This window comes from Sardina pilchardus, chromosome 11 (assembly GCF_963854185.1).
Source record: "Sardina pilchardus chromosome 11, fSarPil1.1, whole genome shotgun sequence".
NCBI lineage: Eukaryota > Metazoa > Chordata > Actinopteri > Clupeiformes > Clupeidae > Sardina > Sardina pilchardus.
Genome location: NC_085004.1, coordinates 9,721,064 through 9,733,563, shown reverse-complemented (window position 1 = coordinate 9,733,563; position 12,500 = coordinate 9,721,064). Strand labels below are relative to the sequence as shown.

At 49.5% G+C, this 12,500-nt stretch overlaps 1 protein-coding gene across 2 annotated transcripts in view; it reads right to left on the bottom strand.

Annotated features, from left to right (window-relative positions):
* Nucleotides 1-5,360: 5,360 nt before the first annotated feature.
* Nucleotides 5,361-12,500, bottom strand: part of LOC134095399 (protocadherin-1-like) — a 19,456-nt gene continuing 12,316 nt past the window's right edge. The window contains exons 2-3 of one of the 2 annotated variants that reach the window (XM_062548905.1): nt 11,521-12,358; nt 5,361-9,061 (exon numbers count right to left, since the gene is read on the bottom strand). In XM_062548905.1, coding sequence (XP_062404889.1) covers nt 6,803-9,061; nt 11,521-12,348 — 3,087 coding nt within the window. In that variant the 5' untranslated portion in view covers nt 12,349-12,358 and the 3' untranslated portion in view covers nt 5,361-6,802. The remainder of the gene's footprint in view (nt 9,062-11,520; nt 12,359-12,500) is intronic. The other variant, XM_062548904.1, reaches the window with a different exon arrangement.

Below are 12,500 nucleotides of genomic sequence, written 5' to 3'. Positions count from 1 at the left end.
AGCACGGATCCGGCCCAAACTCGCTCCAGAGTCAATTACCGACTTGGACGTCAGTTACTGACAACTAAATCAACAGCACCCTCCCTTTCTCTCTCTCCCTCTCTCTCTCTTTCTCTCTCTCTCTATCACTCGCTCTATCTTTCGTAGTCTCTCTGACTCTGTTGCCTCTCCCTTCCACACACACACACACACACACACACACACACACACACACACACACATCACACACACTCTTTTTTAGCTATGGCTTTATTTTTTCGTGCTGAGTGATTCGCACTCACAGGAATCTGTGGATTACAAAAGCGTGAAAGGCTAAAAAATCAGGATGAAGGGCCCCTTTGTGTGTGACAAGGCGGCCCCCTCTCCTCCTCCCCCCCCACCCCCACCCCCCGCTGCTGTCAACCTGTCTCTGACCCTTCCTCAACACGTCCCAGCCAGCCTAGCAGGTAACTGCCGAATGAACACACACACACACACACACACACACACACACACACGCACACACACACAGGGGGCCCAAAAGGGATCTACATACATACCTTGGGCTCATGGGGAATAACAGAAGATGGCACATAACACAAACAGACTTATGCAAGCTGAAGGATGTGTGGAAAAACAGGATGTATGTGTCTATAGTGCTGGAAAAAGCAACATCGAAAAGACAAGTAATTACTGGCACTGAGATGCATCAACACACTCTTTTTCCTCTGGGTTTGTTTACTACAGTACACTGTTTGGGAAAGTATAATTGTGCATAAAACCCGTGGGGAATTGTGGATACTTTTAGGATGCAAATTTCCATAAAAAAAAAAAAATAAAAAAAAATCTCTGGGACATTGGAGGAGAAAAAGTAAAACAAGAGCAGTGAAAAGATTTCCACTCAGTGAAGGTGACGCTGAGGAAAGTCATTTCTTCCATCAGAATGGACTTTTTTTTAATTTATTTTATTTTATTTCCTTCTTTATTCTCTCTCTCTCTCTCTGATTCTCTCTTTGAGAGCAAAAGCAAACAGCCCCGTGAACTGGGCAGGCAGTGGACTGGAAATGGCCGGCCGCAGATTTCCCCCGCGGTGTCTGATTGCACATGAAAAAGGGCCAGGCACAAAGAGCAGATGCAATTTGCCCACGCCGCGCCAAAATTGGTGTTATTTCCTCCCGTGAAATGCACACAAAAAGATGCTATCGGTGGCGGGCCCGAGCTCACACAGGTGTGTGTGTCAGTGCCAGGCGCGGGCAGGACGCACACAGGTGTGTATCAGTGCCAGCCTAATGACTCTCATCTCATCACGCTGTCACGCAGTGTAAAAAGGCAGAAAGATAGTCAGTGTGTGTGTGTGTGTGTGTGTGTGTTTTGGGGGGAGAGGAAAAAAGAAAAAAAAATCTCCATTATCGGGACTGTGCTCCTTAAAATTAGCTGCCTCTTATTTTAATTAGCTCTGCATTGTTGACGACAGACATGAATAATGCAACTTGTTTGGCTCGCTGCTGTCTCTCCATCCAGTCCCTCTGATGCCGTTTTACACTTTGCGCAGTTGTTTGTTATTTTGATTTTGCTTTTAGCTTCACCCCCCCTGCTCCCCCTGCAGCCATGTTCAGCCGGTGAGTCAGAAAAGCCAAATTGCTCAGCAGTCCCTTCCAGCTGATGAAGCTTTCACCAGAGACAGGCTCTCATTTAGTCATTTGAGGGAGATGGGAAAGGTAGGCACACCGCCGCGATAAGAGCGGATATTTATACCCACCGCCACTTCTGCTCTGATAGGACGCTGCCAATGGGCCAATCACAGCGTGGGCTTTTGTAAGCCCATCTCCGTAATTGAGTCAGGGCCTGCGGAGGAAGACCTGTCCAGTCCTCCTGTGAGTGACCTGAGCAGGCCTGGGCCAACATTAGAGCAGGGGGCAGAGCGAGGGAGAGGGGGAGGGAGAGAGAGAGTTTAAAGTTCACTGATTATTGTTATAATATGCTTTGACAACACAAGTGCTCTTGTCATGTCAATAAAGCTTTTTTGAATTTGAATTTGAATTTGAATTTGAGAGAGAGAGAGAGAGAGAGAGAGAGAGAGAGAGAGAGAGGGAGAGAGGGAGAGAGAGATAGAGAGATAGAGAGAGAGCTGGAGAGACATGAGTAAAGGAGAAAAGGAGAGAGTTGAAGAGGCAGAATGGTTAAAGCCAGAGGAAGAGAGAAGAGAGTATATATATATATAGACACAGAATGGGACAGTATTTTTGAGTGAGAGGGACATAAAACCAAACTGCAAGGCAAACAGAAGAGTCTGTGTGTGTGTGTGTGTGTGTGTGTGTGTGTGTGTGCTTGTGTGTGTGTGTGTGTGTGTGTGTGTGTGTGTGTGTGTGTGTGTGTGTGTGTGTGTGTGTGTGTGTGTGTGTGTGTGTGCGTGTGTCTGTGTGTGGCCTTCCTTTCTTGACATCTCCATATCTCAACAGGAGGAAACACGACCAAAAGGCAGCTAAAGACAGCTTGACAAACTGACAAAGACCTGTGGCAGATGCAGCTCCACTTTTGTCATCACTTCACTCTTGAAATGCAAAATACAGACACAACTCCCTCATCTCTCACCAGCAAGAAAGTCAAACACACACACACACACACACACACACACATACACACAGAGACACACAGACAGACACAGACATGCATCCTTTGAAACAGCTCGTTCTCCTCCTCGTCGTTCTATTCCAGGCTGTTGTTCCACCTCCGGAAACATTCCCCCCTCAGTTCCCTCCACATCAGAGAGCCACAGGTGAGCAGCGGAACAGTGGGTTCCGCCAGCAGAACTCGTAGTTGTCAGAACGGATCTGTGTGGACATCAACACCAGCGCACCCCCGCTGACACACACACACACACACACACACACACACACACACACACACTCACTCACACACACGCACCAGCCTTGGCAAAAGCAAATATTAGCCGTGTTCTCCGTGAGAGCAGGAGCCGCTGGGCAGCCCGGTGGTGCACTGTTTTAACATGCAAGGCGTTAAGGCCAGCTAGACACGCACAGAGAGAGGGAGGGAGGGAGAGAGATGGGGAAAATCATATCTCATAAAAGCATGCACACACTCTCACACACATACACACACACATATCTGCATACACACTCACAACTGCACCCTCACACATACATGTAAGCACAGACACACACACAGACACACACACACGTGCACTGCACTCACACACACACACACAGCATGCAGAACCTCACACAGAGAAGAGTTGATTTAAAGCTGCAGAATCCCCTGCCGTTTGTTAGTGGGAGAGCGTTAAAGGCACGTAAGGGGGTTGGACATGAAGGACTCAAGGTACAGTATTCTCCCCTTTCATCATGGAGGTGAGTGGACGCCCCCCCCCCCCCCCCCCCCCCCCACAGCCCCCCCCACAGCCCAGCTAATCCATTTTCATGAGATGCGATGATGTGGACATTACCAGACAACACAGCTACGGAGAGTGTCCATCTCCGGCTTACGCGGGCATTACTGAGAACCGGGAGACGGCCGAGAGAGGTGGGGGGTAGAGGGGGGGGGGGGGGTGGTTGCGAGCGAGGCCGCGCTTCTTGAATACATGAATAGACAGACAGGCCAGCTCAGGCTCTGGCTCCAGTGGGCCATTAGCATAGAGCGCTGACGAGGTCGTGAGTGGGGGGTGTGGGGGAGCAAGGGAGGGGGGGAATGGAGACATGAAAGGATGTCACGGCTAGCGGGGCCAAATGGTGCGTCCGTCTGGCCTGCCGCTCGGCCTCACACTTCTCTTAGCCCCTGGAAGCCCCTGCTTTACTGCCCTCTTATGAAACACCCAACCCCCCGCCACACACACTCTCTCTCTCACACTCACACACACACACACACACACACACACACACACGTAGCCCACCTCCCCATGTTTCAGACTATCCATGCTTACCTCTTACTCTCTACACACACATGCACACACTCACACACAGCCCACCTCCCCACGTTTCACACCATCCACGCGTACCCTTTACCCCCTACACACACACACACACACACACACGCACTCTCTCTCTCTTTTTCTCTTCTCCCCTGCACGGGCTATGAGTCAGCAGAGGCCGGTCACTCCGTTTCCATGACAACTGCACAAGCTGAGGGCAGAATGGACGCCTCTGGAGCGGCACGGCGGACGCCGACGGAATTTCAATAGTGGGGGGGGGGCGGGATCGGCGCATACGGACGGACGAGACTACACCTCTGTAATCCACTCAGTAAGCCCCCATCTCCGTACCTCTGCTGTGTAGGAGGATGGGAGAGTATAGAGGCAGGGCCAGGGTCCCTTAAGTGTCAGCACCTGCTGCTTACTGCGTTGGTTTTTCCAACCAGCACCAGCCTCCCTCCCACCAGTCCTTTAAAAGCCTCCCGCCGCGCTCGGCTGAGTGGGCTGCTCGGACCTGCTGGGGGACGGAACTCTCGGTAATTCCTTTAGGAATGTGTCTGAGATTTCAGCCGTGTTGGACATGAATGAGCACACTGAACGCTAATACACTCGCCGGGCACAAAGACATGGCGTAATGCCTTGTTGACTTTTGTTTCGAGGGCCTCTCTCCGTTTCTGCGCGAGATTCCACAGATGAGGCAAAGAATTTAGCAAACAGGGTTTGGGGAGAGAGGGGGGGGGGGGGGGGGGGCGATTAAGGCTTTGTGCTGTTGACAGCCTGCTATTGTTGCTGTTGGAGGGACAACAGAACAAACCAGACGGAAACTAATGAAAAGAAGACTTCAATGTTAGCTGTGCACACACCCCCAGTTTTGCAGGACGATTAATGTGTGCTTACAGACGTCTGGAAGCAGCCTCCATGCTAACTCTTATCCAAACCACTGCCTTTGCTCCTTGATCTTTTTCGGGGGAAGAAGTGAGTAGCAAGCTAGTGAGATTTCTTAGCAGCAGTGTGTTATGAGTGTTAGTCAATCCCCCAAACCAAACCCATGCTTGACTTAGCGGTGTTTTGTGAAGCAGCAGATGCTATAGACCATGGAGATATGAAGAAATGAAGATGGAATACTGTACCTTACAATCTCATGTCCCCAACCACTCAGTCCACAGTGACAATACAGATGCCATGAACGCACAACCAAAGATGATTTTTACTGTATTTTCAGTTTGTTTTTTATTGAAATAAACGTCCTTTTTGGAATTAGAAAAAAAGGAAACTTTGTACAAAAATGTTCATAATACAACATATTTTCAAATTAGCAATAGCAAAAAATGGAAAGAAAAACAAATACACATGGCGTGCTGAAGCCAGAATGAGGCGGGGTATTGCTGCAGCTTTAAACGCAGTTCAGTTGACCTTAGAAACAGAGGTCACAGGTCACATGATTTCTGTTTGCATGGTATAGAATGCCTGTGTGTGTGTGTGTGTGTGTGTGTGTGTGTGTGTGAGAGAGACTATCTGATGTCTGTGGATACTCTTTGTAGTCGTGTATGCCATAGCAGAGAGTAATAATAATCCTTCATTGTGAAATATCTAGTTACTGATGCGACCTTGAGTAACCAGTGTAAAGTAACCAGTGTAAATAAAAAAGAAATAAAAATAAAAACAATACGCTGCCAGCAACAAGAACACAATGGGAAACAACAATGACAACAAACATACACAAACATAAAATTATATTCACAAACAATATGTACATTTCTCTTGAACTTCACCCCTTCACCTCCCAACACGATTGTCAGCTAAATGCTCAAAATGAGGTCACACAATAACAACAGTGATTCTTCCTTTTGGCTTTCTGGAAGCATTACTGCAACAAAACACCATTAGCCATGGATGCCTATTTGTTTCCTTCTTTCGTGTTTCTTCTCCTTTCACAGTGGAATGTGACAAAACATAAATCACACCTTACCGGAATCCATAACTTACAACTGGCCCGTAACGCACTGACATGGGAAGCTCGTTATGGGCATACGTTTAACGAGCCCTCGTATGCACATTAAATAAAGCAAGGCACTCACAGTCTATGCGGCAAAGGGGGTAGAAGCAGGGGCATATTACCTGCCATTAATCTGTGCAAACAATTTACTTAAGCTCCGCTAAGACGAGAGCCAAGTAATTAAAGTCGTTTTTCAAAGGCCTGACGGGGTGGGTGGGTGGGTGGGTGTGTGTGTGTGTGTGTGTTGTGGTCCGGCTCGAACACACGCAAACACCTAAGAGCCTTATACCACAAGTGTGCTTTTCGTTCTTCTCTTCTCGCGTTTACAGTGCTGCCCCTTCCCATTCCAAACCCACAGAAAGTCGCTAGACTCAACAGAAGACAAACCAGGGGAAATGGCCTTTGCCAAATTGCCTGCATGCCTTAAAATGCTTGATTCTCCAGAGTAAGGCATGTATTAATAACATGAAAGAACAAACATGAATCGAACGATTTCCTGCCAGCAACACATTTTGTTTTTGTCATGACGACTCTGATGTAGGCCTTTGAGCATGTCAGTGTACGCTGATTTAAACATTTGAATGATCTCTTCAGAACACAAAATGGAACAAAACAAACTGAAACAAAATATTGTGTCAGATCCTTCACTTAATCCCAGATAGTTATTTGAACATAAATTATGTCAAAGTGTAAAGTGTATCCTTATCAAAAGGTGAAACACAAAACTATGAAAATAAACAGTAAAATGGAAAAAAAAAAACACAAACCAAAAACCAAAAACCGTCATGAAAAACTCGTCCTACTGCGCTTTATAGTGACATGCTCACTCAGCTGTGAATCAGTGCAACTTTGGCTTCTTGTGATTTATATATAGCTCTTTCATATACATTCAGTCCGATTCCCTACCAAACATCGTCGCTCCAGATTATATTCCCGTTGTACCGTGGCGCGCTTATGTAGTAGTCGCCTACCTGTTTGTTGCTGTATTTCGGAGGGTTGGCCGTAATCCTGTAATCCGAATACTGGTCCGACCCTGTCGAGCTGTTGTCTCCCGTTCCCACAAAGGTGTTGGTGGCGGGGAGGTCCTGAACGGCCTGGTGCTTCTTGGAGGCTGACGGAGATTGCGGCTGAAGCTGGATGGAGGGCAGAGGGGAGTTGGAGCGGTAGTGCCGGCCCAGGTCCGGACTGCCCGGGGGGTAGTTGAGGGGCAGGTGGATCCTGGGGCTGTCGTTGACACTGTCGTTCATGAGGTTGAACTTCAAGCCTTTCTGAAGGCTGGCCTCCTCGTCCTCCTCTAAGGGCTTGGCAGGCTTGGGCGCCTTGTTCTTCTTGCCCTTTTTGCTCTTGCTGCTCTTGGGGCCCTGCTTTGGAGCGTAGAGGTCTTTGCTCTCTTTCTTGCCCGCCTGGTAGCCACTTTTGGTCTCCTTCTGGAGCCGATGCCTGATCACCACCACGACCACGATGACGAGGATGACTCCAGCCAAGCCCGCCAGGCTGCCGTACACAATGTTGCTCTGCTGGAGGCGCAGATACTCTTGGGGGTCGCCTGCGATGTCAACGTCCAGCGGCGTGTACAGGCTGTGGCCCACCAGGGACTCCACTAGGGTGACGTTTCCAATGGTCTCGTTCACAAAGATGTGGACCAGGGCGATGGTGTGACGCGAAGGCTTGCCCTTGTCCATCACCCTGATCACCAGCCGATGAAGGCCGTTGTGCTTGCGCGTGAACTCTTTGGTCAGCGTGATCTCGCCCTCGCTCTGGGAGATGCGGAAGAGGCCGTGTGGATTGCCGCCGTCGATTTTGTACTCGAGCTCCGCGTTGGGCCCAGTGTCCATGTCCTCGGCCTCCACCCTCTCCACATGAGTCTCGGGGCTCGTGAGTGGAGGAAGGAACTTGTAGGTGGAGTTGGCGGGCTTGGTGACGTAGGGGGCATTATCGTTCTCGTCCAGGACGTTAATGGTGACGCCCACATAGGAAGAGCGAGGCGGGTCGCCTGCGTCAACCGCCTTCAACCGGAAGGTGTAGGTGCTCTCCTTCTCCCGGTCGAAGGAGATGCTCGACAAGATCGTTCCCGTTCCGTTCTGGATGACAAACTTCCCGTTGTCTGGCTCGACCGACAGACTCACTTTGGCATTCTCTCCCTTGTCTGCATCGATAACTGTCACCATGCCGACAGGACTGAGCGGGGGCATGTTCTCAAGGACGGAGAAGCTGTATCCGCTCAGCATGAATTTGGGGTCGTTGTCGTTGCGGTCCAGAACTCGGACCACGACGGTGGCTGTCCCCCGTTGACTTGGGACACCTTTGTCTGCAGCGGCCACGTGGAACTCATACTTTTCTTGGTGCTCGCGGTCGAGCTGGTTCAGAACACGGATCTCGCCGGTGTTGGCGTTGATCTCAAAGAGCCCCTTAATGGACGAGTCCATGATTATGCTGTACGTGAGCTCAGCATTGGTGCCACTGTCTGCATCAGTTGCAACTACATCCAGAACTTTGTCCCCAGGTTGGTTCTCTTCAGCGAATTCAACCTCAAACAAGGATGGGGAAAAAATGGGAGCATTGTCATTAGTGTCTGTGACTTGGACTTTCAGTGAGTTTGTGCTTGACAGAGCTGGATTGCCTGAGTCAACACCCACTATCTCAATCCTGTAGTCCTTGATGCGCTCGTAGTCGAGCAGCGTAGTTGTCTGAAGGAAGTACTTTCTCTTCTTCTCGTTGGCCGACTCACTGGCTCGGGCCAGCTCGAAAGGCACATCTCCGGCCACGACGCAGGTTACGATGGCGTTCTCCCCCTCATCTCGGTCTGACACCTCCACCAGCGCCACAGGGGTGCCGACGGGCGTGTCCTCCGAAATGTTGGCCACACCGTCCTCGTGAGTCACCAGCCCGATGCCACGGATGGTGATGGTGGGTGCGTTGTCGTTCTGATCCTTTATGGTGATGGTCACCTGGACCTTGGAGCTCTTGACCGGAGGGCCTTGGTCTTTCGCCACCACATAGAACTTGAGGACGCCCACCTCCTCTCGGTCCACTAGGCCCTTGACGTAAATGATCCCTGTTGTCCTGTCGATGTTGAGAAGCCTCTGCACCATAGCTGAGGCCTGGTGCAGGCTGTATGTCACCTCTCCATTGGGACCCATGTCAGAGTCATTAGCTTTCACCTGCAAGACAGACAAGATACAGCTTAGTTAATGACAACACAGACCACACCTAAATACAATTTTCTATTTTTCAGCCCAGTCACAAACCCTCCAGAAATGACTGTGAATAATGAATATACTACAAGAAAACAGCATTCTGGCACAGGGCTGCTGTTACTGCTGCTGTCTGCTATTAAGCCAGGGCCAGTCTAAACACAATAATAGTGATTGTCGCACACTCCATTGACATCCATGCAAGAAATGAGGCTGAACGTTAATCAGTTCCTCACATTATTATAAAACACTTGTTCAAGCAAGGCCATTAGAGGGGGATTGAAACAAGTGACAGCGCGGCGCCGGCAATGGATGGCACTGGCCCACACATAGTAATCCCTGCCAAAAATAAGACTCATATAGCGGGGAAGCTCATCCCCAGACTGCATTGGGGTAATTAATAAACGGCTTGATCCTCCCAGAGAAACGGCTGTCCTTCCCCTCGTTCTTTCTTCTGAGAATATCTCTTTTTTTCACCACTTCTAGAGAGCAAATCATCACTTCATAAACCCAAATGTGGTTGGGAGGCTGAGATAATGTTGCTGTTGGTTACAATTTCCCCCGTGGAGACAAACTAAATCCTTTAAATAACCTTCAATGTCCACAACCTTAAAGTCAGTAAAGACGATTACAAGACTCCTGGCCTCTTACAAGTGCGAGCGACATTCCTCGTTAGTCATGTTGCATTGCCTATGGCTCCACTCACCACTGCTCGCTCCACTCCAACTACCACGAGGGAAATACGTAACCCCCTCTGCATTACAGAGCTCGGCTTTAATCTCAGTCAATCATAAGATTATGTACGGGGCTTATGTTATTATTTTTCTATGTGACTCGTTCCCATTTCATGCGCAAAACAAACTGGTAAATTCATTTCGCTAAATGTGCGTTTGAAGAGCTTTCCAGTAAAGGGGCCTGAAATACTTGATTGCCACTTCTAGCCCTCTAAACTCGTAAAATGAGGCAATTTTCATAACACTATTCGCTTGCATCTGCTCCCTCTGAAAGCTTATTAGAAAGATGAGGCAGAGGGATGGGGGGAAAAAAACAAGCAAAATAAATAAGTAGAAATGCTTGACACACTCTTTGAAAATAACATGGGGGCATGGATTAATTGTTGACTGGGACATTAGCAGTTTTTAAAACAATTTTATGCCTGGACACTTGTCTCTGCTGGCTCCTGGCGAATTTCCAACTGCATGCAACACCTAATCTTAACCCTGTCCAGTGTTTGTGTGCACACTCGATACGTAATTCAGACATCCTCTCCTACAAAGCAATCCGGAATTAGACCGGACAAAATGAATCAATAGCTTGTGAAAATGCAGGTTAGCTAGCTTGCTTTGTTAACTTTTACTGCATCGTTATGGATCAGACCCAGGGAAAGCACAGAGGGAGGCCGACTCCTCGTTCTGTAAGGGTGTCTGTGCTTTTGCAAGCGGCCTTTTGAGTGCCTCTCTGCAGCTGCAGTCAGACGGCCTCTCTTTCTCTCCGCTTCCCTCTTCCAAACTGCTTTTTTCTCCATTGGCCCTCCGAGCCTCATTGTGCCGAGAATACCTGAAAAGGGAGCGCGCCGGAACAATACGGCGTTTCAGGAGCCTGCGCTGCCTTTTCACAGAACATTCTTTGTTCAATCCTAACTTCTGATAATACAGGATACCAGACGTGGGCCATCATTAGCTTGTCACCACAGTTTGGATATAGACGCTTTGACAGACTGCTGTTGCAGTTCCTGGTTTAAAGTCATGTGGCTGTCTGATTGTCTTTTTCACCATAGCGTGACCGAACGTCAAACAAGTCCTATTCATCGACTGAAACCATAATCTGTCATCCTGTTTAGCTGGAAAAGATATTTGCATGAAGATTTCACCTGCATAACTTAGAAGCCAAGCGTGTTGGCAAGAATCCAACATTGTAGGCTATTAGGGATGCACAGTACTGGACTTCTGCCAATACCCTATATGCCAATATTTTCAAACTCAGTTTGGCTAATTGCTAATATCGATACTGATATATATATATTTTTGGTTGTATCTTTTCAAGGTCTCTCCTGTATTAGAATTAGCCTACTCTTATTGTAAGACACACACTCACAACTTGAATTGTCATTAATTTTACCCTAAATAAACACTACATTTATAATAATAGTAGTTAATTAATAATTAATGTAGACATTCATTCATGAAAAATAATGAAATCATCGGGTAGATATAAAATACCCAATTAGATATGTGAAATTCAAAATGGATGATAACTTGTGTATGAGAGATCTGATTGTGTATAAATCATCTGGCCCTAAACTTTGACCAAAGTAAAAGTTAAGTGACCCAGGCCAGTCGATTGTTAGCTCCACGATGGTCGCCATTACTGATCCTCTGCCCTACTTCACAGACCATTAGTCCACCTATAACCTCTCCTATGCTTACCTGCAAGACAGAGTGCCCTGTGGGGCTGTTCTCCAGCAGCTCGGCCTCGTAGTGCGACCTCTCAAAGCGCGGCGGGTTGTCGTTGACGTCGGTGACGGCGACACGCAGCAGGGCGCTGCTGTAGCGCGGCGGCTGCCCTCCGTCCACCACCTTGATGCTGAGGTCGTAGGAGTCGCGCGCCTCGCGGTCCAGGTTGCCCAGGACGATGAGCTGCGGCAGCTTCTCCTCCGTGTCCTGCGCCACCTGCAGGCTGAAGAGGCTGGCGGCGTCCGACGGAGCGGTCAGCGAGTAGTCGGCGATGCCGTTGGAGCCCGAGTCCTTGTCCGTGGCCGTGGGGATGGGGAAGAGCGTGCCCACGTGCGTGTTCTCAGGGATGGACAGCGAGAGGATCGGCGAGGCGAACTGCGGCGTGTTGTCGTTCAGGTCCAGAATCTCGATGCGGCCCTCGATCAGGCGCGGGCTTTGGCCTTTGATGAGGTCGGTGATGGACACCTCGAACTCCAGGTAGCAGGGGTCACCCTCGAACAGGTAGCGGCAGTCCTTCAGGGTCTCCCTGTCAATGGGGACCTCGGTGGTGTAGATGTCCCCGGTCTTGCCGTCCACGCGCAGGTAAGGGCTGCCCACCTCCAGCTTGTAAAGGTGACCCGTGTCCGGCAGGCCCTGGTCCGACGCCAGGCTGCCTACCAGCGTGTTGGGCGGCTTCTCCTCGGCCAGCTGGTACTGGATGCCCGTGACGGCGGAGCCGAGCGAGAGCAGGAGCAGCGGCGCGATCCACGCCAACGTGGCGCCCCGTCGCTGAGACATGGCACCACCGCGCTGACACATCATCAGTCTGCTGCTGGAGAACAACACAAACACAGACAAACAAACAAACAAACAGGATGAGACATGTGTTCTCTTGGCAGCCGACACCACTCGCTAACGTCCCCTGGCCGTGCTGGGAGCCCTTTTAACGCGGCGCTGAAGAGGAGTTTAGAGAG